The sequence below is a fragment of the Heterodontus francisci genome, chromosome 11, assembly GCF_036365525.1.
Source record: "Heterodontus francisci isolate sHetFra1 chromosome 11, sHetFra1.hap1, whole genome shotgun sequence".
Taxonomy (NCBI): Eukaryota; Metazoa; Chordata; class Chondrichthyes; order Heterodontiformes; family Heterodontidae; genus Heterodontus; species Heterodontus francisci.
The window spans coordinates 93,331,131-93,350,622 of NC_090381.1; the positions used below are offsets into that span (position 1 = coordinate 93,331,131).

The 19,492-nt window shown below is 42.5% G+C and overlaps 1 protein-coding gene across 10 annotated transcripts in view; it reads right to left on the reverse strand.

Annotated features, from left to right (window-relative positions):
• The window catches only part of LOC137374927 (uncharacterized), a 112,280-nt gene that overhangs the window by 34,017 nt on the left and 58,771 nt on the right, over positions 1-19,492 (reverse strand). For 9 of the 10 annotated variants that reach the window (XM_068041528.1, XM_068041520.1, XM_068041522.1 and 6 more), the window contains one exon: positions 18,703-18,843. The exons of the other annotated variant lie outside the window; for it this stretch is intronic. In XM_068041528.1, coding sequence (XP_067897629.1) covers positions 18,703-18,843 — 141 coding nt within the window. The remainder of the gene's footprint in view (positions 1-18,702; positions 18,844-19,492) is intronic. 10 annotated transcript variants of the gene reach the window in all.

Consider the following 19,492-nt stretch of genomic DNA (forward strand, 5'->3'; position numbering starts at 1 on the left):
CCTCCCTCAGTATTCTGGGGTAGATCCCATCAGGCCCTGGGGACTTATCTACCTTAATTCTTTGCAAGACGCCCAACACCTCCTCCTTTTTGGTAACGACATGACCCAGACTATCTACACTCCCTTCCCTAGCCAATGTTCCTAGCCATTCTGTATTTGCTAATCTGATAGTTGGAGGTTCAATCTGAGAATTGTCTAGGCCCCTTTCTGCCTCATTCTCTCTATATTTTTCCTTCTCAACAGTCCCGATTACCTGACATACTTGTACTGGCTTATCCTCCTCCCTGCGATAATATTGCTTTAACGTATTGATGTGACACAACTGGTTCTTTTTCCAGCTATTGGGGTGTCAATCAAGTAATCTATCTTACCCACTCTTTTGATCACTCTGTATGGACCATTGAACTGTGCTTTCAATAGTTCCCCTTGTGACGGTAACAACACCAATACTTCATCCCATGGTTGAAAATTATGGGTTTTTGCATTCTTGTCAGCCCATTTTTCCATATTGGCCTGGGATGCTTTAAGGTGTTCCTGGGCCACACCACAAGCATTTGTGAGCCTCTCCCAGACCACAGATACATAATTCAGTATCGAAGATTTGTTCTTTTGTCCCAAAAATTTGTCTTTTATGAGTTTTGGAGGACCTCTTCATGTCGATAAACCAATTAGAAAGGACTAAAACCTGTAGACTCATTCGGTGAGTCTCTGGTGGCAAATAAAAGAAAGTCTAGCTCTTTATCCCAGTCATGCGGATATTCGTGACGGTACGTTCTAATCACTGTTTTGAGAGTCTGGTGGTATCGCTCTAAAGCTCTCTGTGACTGTGGGTGATATGCTGAAGAGTTCAACTGTCTAATGCCCAAATTTCCCATGACTTCTTGAAATATCTTAGATGTGAAATTAGAACCTTGATCTGATTGAACTTCAATGGGTAACCCATATCATGTAAAGAATTGGGTTAACTTTTCTACGACTATTTTAGCAGTAATTGTCCTCAAAGGAATGGCCTCTGGAAATCGAGTAGCCATATCCATGATAGTAAGTATATATTGATGCCCCGCTTTTGTTTTTGGCAAGCGTCCTACACAGTCTACCAATACCCTGCTAAATGGCTCCTCAATCACTGGTAAGGGAACAATTGGTGCCAGTTTTATGGTAGATTGTTGTTTTCCCACCATTTGGCATGTATGGCATGTCCTACAAAATTGTCTCATATCCTTTGTAAGACCTGGCCAGTAATAATGTTGGCTTATAAGTGATTTGGTCTTCCGAATTCCCCGTGTCCTGCAAAAGGAATGCCATGTTGTCTTAATAATCCCTGGCAATATTTAGGTGGTACCACTATCTGTTCAACAACTGTCCAGTCTTTGTCTGCAGGTCTATGAGGCGGTCTCCATTTCCTCCCCCAAATCCCATTTGCCATATGACAGCCTTCTGGAACTCCTTTCGCTTCGCTTCAGCTTCTGTCAGAGCCATCTGTGCTATTCAGTATAACTCTGGATCAGCTTGTGGTGCTGCAATTATAGAAGATCTGTTAAACGTTTCATTTGGATTATCTAAATCCCCAAATAAGGTTTCAGATACTTGGTTAACTGTTAGTGGTGCCACTTTTATCTCCGATAAAGGATTCTGTCTACCATTGCTCAGGTGACTACACACGCAAGAAATATTCCCGGGACTTGTTCCTGCAATTGTTCCGTTTCCCTAACTTCACTTGGTTCCTCTGTAATTATAGGAGAAACTGATACTTTTGATCCAGCCAAATCATTTCCTAGGAGTAGATCAATTCCCTCTACTGGCAAACTGTGGACAACTCCTACAGTTACAATCCCAGATATTAAGTCACTCTCTAGGCATACTTTATATAAAGGTACAGGTATATACTTCCTGCCAACTCCATTAACTAAAACTTTAGCGTTCAAGGCACTCTCTGCTGGAAACATTATATCTTTCCCCAGCAACAGTGTTTGGGTTGCTCCTGTATCCCTGAGTATAACAATAGGTTTTCCTGCCTCACTTACAGAATATGGAGTTACTTTCCCCTTGGATAAAAATTCATTATAACTTTCAGGTATTTTATTTTTAACCTCTACACTCACTTTATTTTTTGTATTTGGTTTTATAGCTGCCGTTAAAACGATAGCCTGGTCTGCTATACTCTCAGTCAGAGGCTTTTCCTCTGCACTATCTTTGTGTACCCCAACAGGTCCTATGGGTTTACCTTGCAATTTCCAGCGTTCCAAATGAAGATGACCCGTTTTGTGGCAATGTTAACATTTCAGCTTGTGAACCTCACTTTTACCCTCAGCACCTTCCTTTCTGGCCTGAGGAAGTGATCCTAGGGCATTCCCACCTGTTCCTTCTCATCCCCGGCTATTTGTCTTCCTTTCACCCTCCCACTTTCTATCCTTCTTGGGTTTATGGGGGTGACAAGACAAAAGGTTTTGGCTTTAGATTAGAGATACAGCACTGAAACAGGCCCTTCGGCCCACCGAGTCTGTGCCGAACATCAACCACCCATTTATACCAATCCTACACTAATCCCATATTCCTACCAAACATCCCCACCTGTCCCTATATTTCCCTACCACCTACCTATACTAGTGACAATTTATAATGGCCAATTTACCTATCAACCTGCAAGTCTTTTGGCTTGTGGGAGGAAACCGGAGCACCCGGAGAAAACCCACGCAGACACAGGGAGAACTTGCAAACTCCACACAGGCAGTACCCGGTACCCGGAATCGAACCCGGGTCCCTGGAGCTGTGAGGCTGCGGTGCTAACCACTGCGCCACTGTGCCGCCCTTATTCACAAGCTCAAAATCATCAGTAATTTCCACTGCTTGCCTAGCTTTCAAAACTTTCAGGTTATCAACATGAGTTATCACTACGGAAGGAACGGAGTTTTTAAACTCTTCCAAGAGAACCAATTCTCAAAGGTTCTCATATGGGATTTCCATCTTTAATGCCCATATCCAACGGTCAAACCTAATTTGCTTCACCTTCTCAAATTCTACATAAGTCTGCCCAACCAATCTCCATAAGTTCCCAAACTTCTGACTGTAAGCTTCAGGGACAAACTCATATGCAGCAAAAGTAGCCTTTTTTGCCTCCTCATAACCTGCAGAAGTCTCTTCAGGAAGCATAGTATAAACTCATAAGCTCTGCCTATCAACCTTCTTTGCATAAGCAGTGTCCAACTTTCCTTTAGCCATTTCATCTGTTTGGTTGTTTTCTCAAAAGATATGAAAAATGCCTCTACATCCCTTTCCTCAAACTTAGGAAGAGCTTATATAAATTTAAATAGCTTTTCGCTGGGTCCTGGGCTGAATTCAGATTGTTCCTGATCCATATTTTCCCTGGTGTCAAAACTACCCCTTTGTCTTAGTTCCATCTTGCTTAATCTAAATTCCCTCTTTCTCCCTTTCCTCTTTTTCAAGTTCAAGTTTTCTTAATTCTTTTTCAGCCTCAAGTTTTCTTATTGCTATTTCTTTTTTTGTTCAAGTTCCAGTTTTTTCATTTCTACCTGAATCTTAGCCAATTCCACTGCATTCCACTCTCTGACTTACTAACTTCTTGTTCCTCGGCTTCTTCTTCTAATTTGAAATGTTGGACTATTACATCAATTATCACTGCTTTTTTGGCACCTGATTTCAATTCTAACACCAATTGTGCCACCAATTCTTTCAGTTTATTCTTAGTTAAAGTTATCATGTCACTGAGTGAAACATTCTCCTTTCCCAGAAACTCTGCTGCAACTGTTAATGCTATTCTGATACCTTATTGCACATGAAACCTGATTTCTTTTTTCGTAATTGGTGTTCCTACACTCGAGTCTCTAATTAATATGATCCCAAATGCGAGAGCAATTAATATGATGCCAGACACAAGACACTAATCTATGTGTTCTCCCAGAGATGAGCAATGAATATGATGCCAAACGTGAGCCCCCCAATTAATTGGATCCCGGACGAGATGCCCAAATAAAATATGTTAATACTGAGGCGGGAGCAGCACACTGTCAATTCAGTCCCATCACTCCACAGGTCGCAGCATATTATTAAAGTTTTCCCACCCAACTGGAAAAACAGCCAAATTAAACCCTCTAATAACCCCTAGAATAAAACAGAACAAACCAGGTATCTATAGACAACAACACATTAACTATTTATTAAACACTAAATCTTAAACACTATTAAAATAAACTTATGTCTAAAGACCTTATAACTTCTTATTTTAACCTAACTCCCCCATTCACATACATACACTCAAAAATCATGGTTAATTGGTTTCTTTTTTTAAATAATGTTTTTTTAAAAATTAGCTGTTTCTTAAGAATAAATAAATATGTAAATCTTTGGAGTTACATTCCTGATGGGTGAGGTATCCTAGTGTGAAAATAATCAAATGCTACTCGAAGTCTTCACATGGAATTGATGAAATAGTCTGTTCTTGATAGGCACTCAAAACACTTTGGCTGCAGCAGGCATCAAACAGTTCCTTCAACAATGAGCACAGCAATAAATCAACTTGAATTTCAAAACCGACAGTCTCTCGGTTGAAACGTTACTTCAGTCATATAAACGGTCTCTTCAAAGGGTTATTTCCTCCTTAGGCAATTAACTTGGCCTGTAGCTCCTTGTAGGATTTTTGCAAAGAGAAAACAGACAGCTCTCCTCTTCAGTAGCACGCTTTGCTGGTGAGTCTCAAAACTGGTTTCAGTCAGTTTTACACACAGTCAAATCAAAACATTATATCATGTGACCTCTCTCTCCTGCTGTGACCTAGGTAACAGGTGCAGCTGGCATACTGAGCCTCAGAAATCCAAAAGTTTCTCTCTCTGTCTTAAAGGTGCACTGTTTTTAATCCGAGGAGAAAATAAATACAGATTTGTGACACCAACTCTAGAGGTAATTCCGCAAACCTCTCACTGGAGGTATTTTCAAATTAGATTGGGAACAAAATGTATGTATTTAAATAACAGGAAGAACTTGAATTTGAATTTAAGGCTGATATCAAATGATTTAATGCTAGTCTAGTTGGGAAGAACATTTCAGATCTGGAACTGCTTAAAGTCCACAACACTGGAAGCAGCCTTGTCATTGTACATCTGGTGGAATCACTTTCCCTTCTCCTATTCTATGCTCCAAGGTTCCTTGACACAGCACTGGAGGCCTTGGTGTAGAAGATCGACAGGAGAAGAGAGCTCCTATTTTCTGCAGAGGGCCAGGAAGCTCTCCAGACAGGTGCTACAATACAGTGGCAGCAAACAGCCATTGTGGAGAATGCCAGCAGTCTAGCCACGAGGACATGGAAGCAGTGTTGCAAGAAGTTTAATAACCTCACATGAGTTGTCAAGTTCAGTGAATACATCTTCAAATGCCATATCCTTACAAATGAACCACCAGCCTCACACACTTCTCAATTCAACATGCCCTCATCATTCACAAGAACACCAGAAATAGGAGCCGGAGTAGACCATATGGCCCATCAAGGCTGTTCCGCCATTCAATACGATCATGGCTGATCATAGGCTTCAACTCCACTTTCCCACCTGCTCGCCATATCCCTTGACTCCGAGAGACCAAAAATCTTTCTATCCCAGCCTTAAATATATTCAACGATGGACCATCCACAAACCTTTGAGTTAGAGAATTCCAAAGATTCACAACCCTTTGTGTGAAGTAATTTTTCCTCACCTCAGTCCGAAATGATCGGCCCCTTATACTGAGACTGTGCCCCTGTGTTTTAGATTCCCTGACCAGTGGAAACAATGTCTCAGTGTCTACCCTATCCAGCCCCTTCAGAATCGTGTATGTTTCAATGAGTTTGCCTCTCATTCTTCTAAACTCCAGAGAATATGGGCTCAATTTACTCAGCCTCTCATTATGGGACAATCCACTCATCCCAGGAAACAATTTAGTGAACCTTTGCTGCACTGCCTCCAGTTCAAGTACATCCTTTTTAAATGTCGAGACCAAAACTGCACACAGTACTCCAGATGTGGTCTCTCCAAAACCCTGTACAACTGTAGCAAGACATCTGTATTCCTGTTCTCCAATCCCCTTGCAATGAAGGCCAACATGCCATTTGTCTTCCTAATTGCTTCCTGCACCTGCATGCTAACTTTCTGCGTTCCTTGTACAAGCACACCCAAATCTCTTTGAACAGCAACACTTACAAGTTTCACACTTTTAAAAAAATATTCTACTTTTCTATTCTTATGGCCAAAGTGAATAACTTCACACTTCCCTACATTATACTCCATCTGCCATCTTGTTGTCCACTCACTTAACCTGTCTACATTTCTTTGCAACTTCTGTGTCCTCCCCACAATTTTTAACAACCATGACTCGTACCTCACATTCATAGCTTGCCCTCAATCTTACAAACATAAGACTCTTGCAAACCTCACAACCACATCTTGCAGCTTGCACACAGTGCCAGCTATTCAACTATGACAGGCATGACACTCTATGACACAATTCTCTCTCTTTTGCAGGACAAGGTGGTGCAGAATCTAACCAGCAGGAGACAGGCACTGCTGCTATGTTCTCATCTCCATGGAAGAGACAGTGCTGACCATCATAGGAATGACCACCTGTGAAGCCGTGGCCAGTGACACAGTTGGAATCATTGAAGATGATGTTCCTACCTAACCCACCTTCTCACATCCCATTTCTTCCACATCCCACTATTTCTTCTGATTTATAAGCTGAAGACAGTGTAAACAGGCTCCTATAGCCTTCCCCAGACTCCACCCCCAGCCATCCTTCCCTCCCCACAATCTTACCCTTATGCCTTTCTCCTTTCAGATACCTGAGAACTGCCACCTGGCCAGGCATTGATGCAGGAGGGCCAGGCACAAGAAGAGACTGATGATGATGAAACACCGCCACTTTATCTCTCACTCTCAGCCACCAGCTCAGATACTGCCAGTGCACGTACTTCAGAAGATAGTACAGAGGCAGGATCTACACAAGGTTAGTCACCGGCATGAGTGGGTTGCAGCCTGGGCAAAAAGGGTAGTGCAGGTGCCAACCCTCCGGAGGGCGAGCTCGTACATGAGTTCTGCTGCAGCGGATTCAGAAGAGTACTTTGATAGGACAATGTTTAGAAAAAGGCTGATGGGCATGCACAATAAAATGCTTAGTGTATTGGCAGGCCTGCCAGAAAGCCTGCTGTCACTGCCACAGAGCATAGAGGAATTCAGCTCCAACTTGACACAGGGCTTTACACAAAGCTTGGAGCCCATCCTCTCCAGCGTAGAAGTGGTGACCAACTCCATGAAAATATTTGCCGACCCAACTGTGATGCAACTTTTGAAAGGCAATGTCTCAGCTTCCATTGCAGCGCAGGCAGAAGCTGCCCAATATTTGAGTACTGCAGTGGAAGCTCAGACTGAAGTCATGCAAACTCAGCTTGTTGCCATGAAAGTACAGCTTTCTGCCATGCAGGTTTAGACTGCTGCCTCACGGCTGCGGATATCAGTGTTCAAAGGGGCTTGCAGGGTGTCACAGCAGTCCAGCAATCTGTCCTCCAACACATTTCTAGGATTGCTCAGGCGCACCTGGGGGAGCTGCAGTGGCTCCATGTAGCATGAACCTGCTGTCCTCTCTCAGAATGACAGCATTCGTCCTCCCACTACTGCCACTGCACTAGTGCCCCTGCTGTTGTCTATCAACCAGCCAACCCAGACTGCTGCCGCTCATGCCAAGATGCCATGATCGGTTTGGGTGGAGATGAGGAATAATAGGGGATAGAGGTCACTAGTGGGAGTGGTCTACAGGCCCCCTAACAGTAACCATAACGTAGGACGTAGTATACAAGAAGAAATATTGGGTGCTTGTGATAATGGGATGGCAGTAATCATGGGTGATTTTAATCTACATATAAACTGGAAAAATCGGATCAGCAATAGTAGCCTGGATGAGGAGTTCATAGAATTCTTTTGAGAGAGTTTCTTAGAGCAGTGCGTTCTGGAACCAACCAGACAGCATGTTATATAAGACTTGTGTTACAACCGAGGTGGGAGAAATGCACCATCAATTCGGTCCCATCACTCCACAGGTCACAGCATATTATTAAAGTTTTCCCACCCAACTGGAAAACAGCCAAAAACGATACGATTCGTGACACTTGGTATTGTGTAATGTGACAGAATTAATTAATGACCTCAGAGTAAAGGCACCTCTAGGTAGCAGCGACCACAATATGATTGAATTTTACATCCAGTTTGAAAGAGAGAAGAGCGAGTCTAATACTAGTATTTTAAACTTAAATAAGGGCAACTATGTGGGAATGAAAGCTGAGCTAGCTGAAGTGAACTGGGTTACTTGGCTAGGAGATAGATCAATAGAGAAGAAGTGGCAGACATTTAAGGGGATATTTCAGAATACTCAGGATAAGTATATTCCTACTATAAACAAAAATTCTAAGGGGAGGACCCACCATCCGTGGTTAACTAAAGAAGTTAAGGAAAGCATAAAACTTAAGGAAAAAGCATATCATTGCGCAAAGATGAGTGGCAGGTCAGATGATTGGTCAGAATGTAAAGAATGGCAGAGAATGACTAAAAGTTAATCAGGAGAAAGAAATTAGAGTATGATAGGAAGCTAGCTAGAAATGTAAAAACAGACGGCAAGAGTTTCGACAGGTATTTAAAAAGGAAAAGAGTAAGTGAAGTAAGTGTTGGTCCTCTGGAGAGTGAGAATGGGGAGTTAATAGTAGATAATAAGGAAATGGCGGATGAAATTAAATATTTTGCTTCTATCTTCACTATAGAGGATACAAAAATAATTCCCGTAATAGCTATAAATCAGGAGGTGGAAGGAAGAGAGGAATCTGGTGAAATTACAATCACCAGGGAAGCAGTACTGACCAAACTGATGGAACTGTGGACTGACACGTCCCCGAGTCCTGATGGAATTCATCCTAGGGTCGTAAAAGATGTGGCTAATGAGGTAGTAGATATGTTGGTGTTAATTTTTCAAAACGCGCTAGCTTCTGGAAAGGTTTCATCAGACTGGAAAATAGCAAATATAACCCCTCTATTCAAAAAGGGGTGGGGGGAGACAGAAAACAGGTAACTATAGGCCAGTTAGCTTGATGTCTGTCATGGGGAAGGTGTTAGAATTGATCATTAAGGAGGCGATAGCTGGCATTTAGAAAAACTCAAGGTAATCAGGAATAGTCATTTGTGAAAGGGAGATCGTGTTTAACCAATTTATTGGACTTCTTTGAAGGAGTAACGTGCCGTGAATAAAGGGGAGCCCGTTGACGTACTGTACTTGAATTTCCAGAAGGCATTTGACAAGGTGCCATATAAAAAGTTATTGCGCACAGTAGGAGCTCATGGGGTAGGGGGTAACATATTAGCATGGACAGAAGATTGGCTGCCTGGCAAAAAACAGAGAGTATGCATAAATGGGTCTTTTTTTGATTGGCAGGATGTGACAAGTGGAGTCCCGCAGGGGTCTGTGCTGGGGCTTCGACTTTTTACAATTTATATCAATGACTTAGATAAGGGGAGTGAATGCGTGGTAGCTAAATTTGCAGATGACACAAAGATAGGTAGGAAAGTATATTGTGAAAAAGACATAAGGAGGTTGCAGACCGATGTAGTTAGGTTGAGTGAGTGGGCAAAAATCTGACAGATGTGAAGTTGTTCACTTTGGCAGGAAGAATAAAAAAGCACAGTATTACTTAAACGGAGAACGACTGTACAACTCCGAGTTGCAGAGGGATCTAAGTATTCTTGTGCATGAGTCACAAAAAGTTAGTACGCAGGTACAGCAAGTAATAAAGAAGGCTAATGGAATGCTATCCTTTATTACAAGAGGAATTGAAAATAAAAGTAAGGATGTTATGTTTCAGTTATACAGGGCATTGGTGAGACCACATCTCGAATACTGTGTGCAGTTTTGGTCTCCTTATTTCAGGAAGGATGTGAATGCATTGGAGGTGGTTCAGAGGAGGTTTACTAGATTGTTACCTGGAATGAGCGGGATGTCGCATAAGGAAAGGTTGGACAGACCGGGCTTGTTTTCACTGGAGTTTAGAAGAGTGAGGGGAGACTTGATTGAAGTACATAGGATTCTGAATGGTCTTGACAAGTTGGATGTGGAAAGGATGGTTCCTTTTGTGGGGGAGTTCAGAACTAGGGGGCACTGCTTTAAAATTAGGGGTCACCCTTTTAGGACAGAGACAAGGAGAAATTTTTTCTCTCAGAGGGTTGTGCGACTTTGGAACTCTCAGCCTCAGAAGGTGGTGGTTATTGAATATTTTTAAGGCAGAGGTAGATAGATTCTTGTTAGGCACGTAATCAAAGGTTATCGGGGGTAGATGGGAGTGTGGAATTCGAGCCACAAACAGATCAGCCATGATCTTGTTGAATGGCAGAGCAGGCTAGAGAGGCCGAATGGCCTACTTCTGCTGCTAATTCCTAGCTCGTATGTTAGTATGACAGTGCAGTCTGAAGCCGGGCCTTTTAGAACCAGAGCTAATCAAGGGTGTCCTGCAAGGATATCTGCAGACTCCATTATGCAGTCAGCAGCCTTGTACCACCATGCTGCAGCTACTGGGGTAGTTCAGCATTGTTCTACTAGGACAGGAAAAGGCACCACACAACAGACACAAAGGTGATTATTTGACTTTTGTATGGAATATTGGATGATTTGTTTGACAAAGTTGGTTTATAATGGTTGTTTTGTGTGGCTTTTATTTTTGCATTGTGGCCAAGAGGGCATTGCGGTGATCAGTGACAAAGGGAGGGGAAGGGAAAGACTGCTGTAGAATGGGGAATTGTGGTAGTGTTCACTGGAACTGTAAGCGGATGAGCTGATCACAGACAGCCTGGTCAGAAAGGGGATGTGTTGGTTGCCTGCTCCTCAGCTGCTCTCTATATACCTGTGGCAAGGGATGTGCCCTCATGATGGCGCAGTTACACAGAATACAGCAGACCATGATGAATCATGACACACGCTCTGGCGAGTACAACAGGGCTTCTCCAGAGCATTCTAGGCAGCAGAAGTGTTGCTTCAGCACCCCAATGGACTGCTCAATGATGTTTCATGTGACAGCCGGCATATTGGCTATTGTGCGTATGCGGTTGGATTATGCAGTGCAGCTATGAGCCAGGTGCAAAGCAGCTGGACCTTGTCCCTCAACAGCCACCCTCTGGTTTGATGTGGTGGCTAAAATAGTGATGGAACAGGAGGGATCATGACTGCCACCAGGATACTGTACATGGTCGCACAACAACTGTACATTCAGAGAGCGGAAGCCTTTGCAGTCGTGGTACCTCTCTGCATTGAGCTGCGGTGCCTGCAAAGCCACATGTGCAGTCATTGGCACCCTACACCACAGGGAAGCCCACTGTCCTGGGAAAGCCACATGCACGCTCCGGCTGCTTCTTTTTGGCCAGAAAGAACATGATGTACTGTCCTCTCCTGGCATAAACAGCTTCAGTCATCTCCCTTAGGCAATGGTGAATGACAAAAAGCATATGTTACAGAAGTCTCCTGCTCCAGCTTGGAAGGACCTGACGCAAAGACTACAGTGACCTTACAGTCACTGGCAGTGAGTTCTTGCCCTGCTGTGAGGGTGTAAGTCTGCCTGCAAGAGGTGGCAGATTTCAGTGAGGACCTTCTGCATAAATTACAGATATCGCAAACACTGCTCCTAACTCAGGTTGAGGCAAGAGAATTGCTCATGGAAGATTCTAGGAGGATAAGGCCTCCTGCTGAGAGCCCATATCACTCCTCCTCCTTCTCCCTTTATGAGCAGCTTGTCCTCCTCAGTGTTGCCTTTGCTCCATCTCCTTGTTATACTGAAGGCCCAAGGGGATGGTCACTGCAGTGCCCATGACTACTATCAAGTGGTCTGACCAAAAGCTTTCAGTTGAAAAGCAAGTCCTCACCATGTACAACTGCACTCCTTGTTGAATTCACCAACTTTAAATAGCACTAGAAAATTCACAACACTTCTACAAACTGACAGAGTTAATCGAAGTCAAATCATCAACTAACCTGAAAGTAATTGATGATTGCTTTAAATAGCACTGATGGGAAGGGCTTTCCAGCTGCTGAATGCACGTTCAACTGTGTGTGTTTAAGAGAGGGCATTATCTGGAGACACAAGGTCAAAAATGGCAGCACTGGTGTCAAATCAGTATTACATGCTGAGTTGCATCACAATCTGCCTACTCTACATTCTTGCAGCACATGCTCCTAAGCTAAGACTAAATCAATTACTTATTCCAAATTTTCCCAACCATTTTTGTTCTTTTATGACAATCGTAGTTAATGCCAAGAATAAAATATTTGCAAATGCTTTTATATAATGCAGCCACTGATTATTGTTCTTCAGGTTCTGCCAAAAAAGCCCACATTTCCCATTAACAGTTTACTGTTGACAAATGCCTCCAGATGTTCTATGGTAGAATCTTATCAAAATAATATATTCCCAAGAGAGCCCATGAAATGATGGAGCACAAACAATTCCACAAGTGAAGTGTAACTTGCATGTGCTGGTGAGCATAGATATTGAAAAACAGACATTGTTATATCTCATAGCTGTAATGAAACTATCGGCTGTACTTTTACGAAACAGGACTATTTAAATCAACCATCATCCAGCTACGTGGTGCACAAACAAGGAACATTGCAGAGTTTAAAAGGTGAACTGAAATATCTATGGCATTCAATAATATATTCAGAATAGATTCAAACAACTGAAGCAATTCACTTTTTTTGGCAGTCATAAAGGTTAATGCCTCATATCTAACAACAGCATAGCATCACAATGGAAGCAAAATGAGCATTCTGACAACAGCGGGACCGATTCAGCAATTTTACTGGAGACCGCCTCCTAATTGGCCGCCTCCGAGCTCGCTGTCCACTTAAGGACAGTGGGTGGGATGCAGATGCTGCTGGCCCACTCAATGGCTGGTAGCTCTTGAGCCTCAGTAGCCCCACCAGGAGAGGTGAGACAGGTGGGAGATCTGGAGGTGGGAAAGACAAGTTTTAAATTAAAATTCCAAGGGGTCAATAAGGCAGGCCCCTCCAGATGGCCCATTGGGGCGTGGGAGGTGGTGAGGGGGGTGCGTGGCCGGTGGCCTTCCCGGCCCGCAGCCCCTCTTTCAGCCATGACACATCCAGCTCTGATGGTCCTCCGCAGGGAAGCTGCCTCCATGAAGCAGGACGCCGGCGGGCCTGAGGTATTGACTCTAAGTGTTAATTATTTAAATTGGCCACCCACTGAACACAGGCGGGCAGCCACTTCCACATCTGGTCCCACCGCTGGGAAACTTCTCCTGTGGCAGGACTGCGTCAGGGAGCTATCCTGATGTGGCTCTATTCTATTTTCCTGGTGCCGCACCCCCACTCCCCCCCACCCCCACTCTGTCCGCCACCCCGAGTCAGGAAAATCCTGCCGCTGATCCTTACAAATTGGACAATAAAACATCGTGTACCATAGGAATGGAACTGTTCAACGGCAATGGCTGAAGATGTACAACTGATAGAAACAAACAGTTCATTTGCAAAGTGCCATGTTTTCTTAAGGAGGAAAATATGGTAAATTAAATGTAAGGACCTCTCTTTTTAAGTAAGAGATATCATTTCCTGCTATCTTGGCCAACATTTATCCCTCAAACAACACATAAACCAATTAATTTGGTCATTTATTTGTGTGCTGTTTGTGTGACCTTGCTGTGTGCAAATTGGCTGCAGTGTTTCCTAAACAGTGGCTCCACCGCAAAAGTAGTTCATTGGTTGTAAAATGCTTTAGGATGTCCTGAGGTCATGAAAGGCACTACATATATGCAAATCTTTTTATCTTTATGACTTTCTCTAGTTGCAACTGGTCAAAGTTGATAGTGGGATGAAAGGTATTTTGGAAGTGGGTGGACATACCTTCCCTCCACTTGACTTTCACAGAAGTGGTTGGTTAGTTGGCTCCCTCCAGAGAGTGGATGCATAGGACAGATTCTACAATAGAACTAATTATACATCATCTGTGGAGTGTTACGGCCGAGGTGAGAGGAGTAAACTGTCTTTCCCAGTTCCACTTCTCCACAGGTCACAACATATATTTTTTAAATTGTTTACCCAGTTACCGAAGTGGTCAATCATATACTCTACTCTTTATCCCAGAATAAAATACACCAAGCAGGTTTCTTTAATAAACAACTAAATTATCAGTTTATTATAAAACAAGACTTAACCAGTAATGAAGCACAGATTGAAATATGCAAGTTCCCCTTTTTAAATTCCCCAAACACAAACTCACACACACGGAGAAAATACAGAAATTCACTCTGCGGAGGTCTTTTACAAAAAAAAAAGAATACTTTGGCCAAATACTTGCTAATTCTTGAGAAAAAAAGAGAATATATGGAAAGATGTCAGTTGTCCCTTTTTGCTCTGGCACCCCAAGTATGCATTTTTATGCTTCACTTGATTTTTCCGTGACTACTGGAGAAGCTACTACCTTCGCTTCAGCCAAATCATTCCCCAGGAGTAGTTCAACTCCGTCTTCTGGCAAACTATGGACAACTCCGACAGTTACCATTCCAGACATCTGGTCACACTCTAGGTGCACCCAATACAAAGGTACAAGCATATACTTCCTGCCAATACCATTCATTAATTCCTTGACATTCAGTGTATTCTCTAGTGAAGGTAGAGGTCCTACTAAGTCTACCAACACCCTACTAAATGGTTCCCTAAAAACTGGCATGAGAATTAGAGGTGCCAGTTTTATGACAGGTTGTGGTTTTCCCCCAATCTGATATGTATGGCACATTTTACAAATCTGCACCACGTCCTTGGAAAGACCTGGCCAGTAAAAATGTTCACCTATACATGGTCGGGTCTTCTGGATCCCCACATGTCCCTTTATAGGAATTTCATGGGCTATCCTTAATATTTCCTGGCGATACTTGGGCGGTACCATTATCTGATGAACAACCATCCATTCTTTATCCGCAGGTCTGTGAGGAGGTCTCCACTTCCTCATCAGAATTCCATTTTTAATATACTAGCTTTCTGGAACTCCCTTTGCTTCAGCTTCAGTTAGAGTCGGTTGTGCCACTTTATTTAACTCTGGATCGGCTTGCTGAGCCTTGATCAGAGAAGAATTACTGAACATTTCCTTTGGATTATCCAAATCCCCAAAGAGAGTTTCATATATTCGGCTATCTGTCCTCAGTGCCAATTTTTCCTCCAACGCTGGAACTTGTTTAGCCATTGCTCAAGTCACTACACATGAAGGAAAATTTCCTGGAATCTTTTCCTGCAACTGTTCTATCTCTTTAACTTCACTTGATTTTTCCGTGACTACTGGAGAAGCTACTACCTTCGCTCCAGCCAAATCATTCCCCAGGAGTAGGTCAACTCCGTCTTCTGGCAAACTATGGACAATTCTTACAGTTAACAGACATTTGGTCACACTCTAGGTGCACCCGATACAAAGGTACAGGCATATACTTCCCGCCAATACCATTCACTAATTCCTTGGCATTCAGTGTGCGCTCTGGTGAGAAGGTTATGCCTTTTCCCACCAAAAGAGTTTGGGTGGCTCCTGTATCCCTCAGTATAACTATAGGTTTACCTACCACACTTGAGGGATAAGGAGTTATTTTTCCTTTTGACAATAATTCCCCAGAACCCTTAGGTACCTTGTTCATGTCCCCCGCACTCACAGTAGTTTTTGTAATTGGCCTTACAGCTGCAATCAGAGCTACAGCCTGATCTGTTGTACATTGGCCTTGTGTACCCCAATACGTCCCATGGGTTTTTCCTGCAATTTCCTGCATTCTGCACAAAGGTGTCCCACCTTGTGACAATGGTAACACTTAAGCTTGTGGGCCTCACTTCCACCCTCAGCACCTTCCTTTTGGCCTGAGGAGGAGTTCCCAACTGTCCCTTCTTGTCTCCGGCTAGTTGCCTTCCTTTCACCCTTCCACCTTCTATCCTTCTCGGGTTTGTGGGGGACACAAGGTTTGGGATTGTAAACAAGCTCGTAATCATCAGAGATTTCCACTGCCTGTCTCTCTGTTGAAATCTTTTGGTTCTCGACATGGGTTGTTACAAAAGGAGAGAGTAAATTCATCCAGGAGAATTAGTTCCCTAAAGTTCTCAAACGTGGCCTCTACCTTTAGTGCCCGCATCCAACAATCAAAATTATTTTGCCTTACCCTCTCAAATTCTATATAAGTCGGCCCAGGCTGTCTCCAGAGGTTCCGAAATTTCTGACGGTATGCTTCAGGGTCCAACCCATAAGCAGTGAGAATAAACTTTTTTGCCACCTCATAATCTGCAGAAGCTCCGCCAGAAAGCATGGTGTAAACATCATGAGCTCTGCTCATCAACCTGCTATACATAAGCAGTGTCCAGCTTTCCTTTGGCCACTTCATCTGTTTGGCTATCTTTTCAAAAGAAATGAAAAATGCCTCTACGTCCCTTTCCTCAAACATCGGGAGGGCTTTTACAAATTTAAACAGCTCTTCACTAGGGCCTGTGCTGGAGTCGGATCTTTCCTCGCCAGAGCTTTTACTGGAGTTAAGATCACCCCTTTTTCTTAGTTCCATCTTTTTAAATTCGCATTCCCTTCCTTCTCTTTCTCTTTGAAATTGTAGTTCAAGTTTTTCATCTCTTTTTCTTGTCCAAGCTTAAGCTGCTTCATCCGTAACTGAATTTTAGCTAATTCAACTACACTATCACTGGGTTCGCCTTTTTCTTCTTCCAATTTCAAATGGTGTGCTATTACTGCAATTATGTCTGCTTTCTTAGCCCCTGGTTTTAACTGTAACACCAAAGTTCTGCCAAATCCTTTAGCTTAGCCTTGGCTAAGTTTCTCAAATCACTCAGGGATGCATCCTCCTTCCCCAGAAAGGTCATAGCAACCGACAAAGTTCCAGTAGTGTAAACTTTACTCTAATGCACAAAAAACTTGGTTTTTCTACTGTTTCTCTTTTCAATTATTATTATGCCACTTACAATTATATGTCATCAGTGTTGGGTTATCCCGCACAGAGCCCCCAACTATATGTTACGACCGATACGGGAGGAGTGCACTGTCTTTTCTAGTTCCACTTCTCCACAGGTCACAACATATAGTTTTTAAATTGTTTACCCAGTTACCGAGGCGGTCAATCATATACTCTACTCTTTATCCCAGAATAAAATACACCAAGCAGGTTTCTTTAATAAATAACAAAATTATCAGATTATTATAAAACAAGACTTAACCAGTAATGAAGCAAAGCACTAACACACAGATTGAAATATGCAAGTTCCCCTTTTTAAATTCCCCACACACAAACACACACACACAGAAAAATACAGACATTCTCTCTGCAGAGGTCTGTTACAAAAAAAGACAAAAAAGAATACTTTGGCCAAATACTTGCTAATTCTTGAAGAAAAAAAGAAAACATATGCAAAGAGTCCGTTGTCCCTTTTTACTTTGGCATTCCAAATATGCATAGACGGCTGTCACTGGGATCTTTCTCGAGTAGTTCTTTTCAGGTGACATTGAGGATCAGTTTGGCAGGATTTACAAGAAAAATACAGCTTCAGGATTTTCTGGCAGGCTTTTCAGGAGAAATGCAGCATTAGTTTGTCTATTTCTTACACTTGATTCTCAGGAAGTTCTCAAAGAGATGCAAGAGGGTGAACTGATGGTGGCTGCTCTCTTGGCTGGTTTACTCTAACTGTCTTAAAAGCAATTCAAACCCCAACACACTGTCCAAAGCAAAACCAAAAACAATATTTCAACAGTCAAGCTTCCTGACCCCTATACATCTTGACCAGTCACTTCTTTGTAAACATCTTCCGCAGGTCAGCAAGGTTTCTGTTGTTTTTTGCTTAAAGCACATGACTTCCAGCAAGGTTGTAATTAAAGTAAATTAGGCCTATATTCTCTGAAGTTTAGAGGAATGAGAGGCGATCTAATTAAGACATAAAAGATTCTGAAAGGGCTTGATAGGGTAGGAGCTGAGAGATTGTTCCCACTGGTCAGGGAATCTAGAACACAGGAACACAGTCTCAGGATAAAGGATCAATCATTCAGAACTGAGATGATGAGAAATCACTCAAAGGGTTGTGAATCTTTGGAATTCTCTACCCCAGAGAGTTGTGGATGCTCTATCATTGAATACATTTATGGCTGGGATTGACAGAGTTTTGGTCACGCAGGGAATCAAGGGATATGGGGAACAAGCAGGAAAGTGGAATTGAAGCCCAAGATCAGCCATGATCGTTTTGAATGGCAGACCAGGCTCGATGGGCCATATGGTCTACTTCTGCTCCTATTTCTTGTGTTCTTGTGTTGTTTTTAAACATCTGAGTGTCCTTTCAATTAACTGAAATCTTCAGCCTTCCAATGAATCCATCTCGACAATTTAAACATAAGCACGCAAAAATATATACTTAACAAAAAAATATACAAGCACTTTCATAACAGGAGGCAATGAATGGGATGAATGCCTTCCCCTCCACATCCCCCCCACCCACATTCCATATTTTTGCACTCTGATGAATTGTCAAAATGCTACAAATGCCTCTATTTTGTAAATTGTGCCTAAAGCAATAGCTACAGTTATGCTACTGTCATTTATAAAATACTTCTGTTGCCAAAGCCTAATATAGGACATATATAAGGCACACAACTCCCAGAGAAATTTAGATTACCTAATGGCAGTTATGGCAACAAGATCTCCCAATAATGATCCACTTGGAGGTCCCAAATTACAGTAACACATGCTTAGCGTTAATAGCTGACCATTCTCCTTTAGTCCATGGCACAGGCCTCTGAGCCCTTCATCAAGAAGCCTGAAAATAGTAGGCATGTTATTAATTTATTAGACAGGAAACATTTTTGTACTAATATTTGTGTGATCATTTAATGGTTAGGGAAAATAGTTGGATACTCCAAATATTTAGTTTGATTTAATATCAAGATTTAATTTTAGTTAAACAAATCTAGAAATCAAAATTAAATTTATAGTAAGCATGCTTCTTCTTTTGCTACTGAGTTCTATATTGAGGATCAAAATACTCCAGATTGACAATGGCATTCTAATGTGTACAGCATACGCTAAGTCATATAAAGATGATTCTTTGGCCCATTCAATCTCAATACTCTATAAAATAAGGGGATGGGGAGGTTATTGGTAATGTTTCTGGACTAGTAATCCAGAGGCCCTGACAATGCTCTGGAGACACGAGTTCAAATCCCACCACAGCAGCTGGTGAAATTTAAATTCAATTAATGAATAAATATGGAATTAAAAGCTGGTCTCAGGAATTTTGACTATGAAACTGCTGGATTGTTGTAAAAACCCATCTGGTTCACTAATGTTGTTCAGGGAAGGAAATCTGCCGTCCTTACCGGTCTGGCCTACATGTGACACCAGACCCACAGCAATGTGATTGACTCTTAACTGCCCTCTGAAATGGCCTAGCAAGCCACACAGTTGTA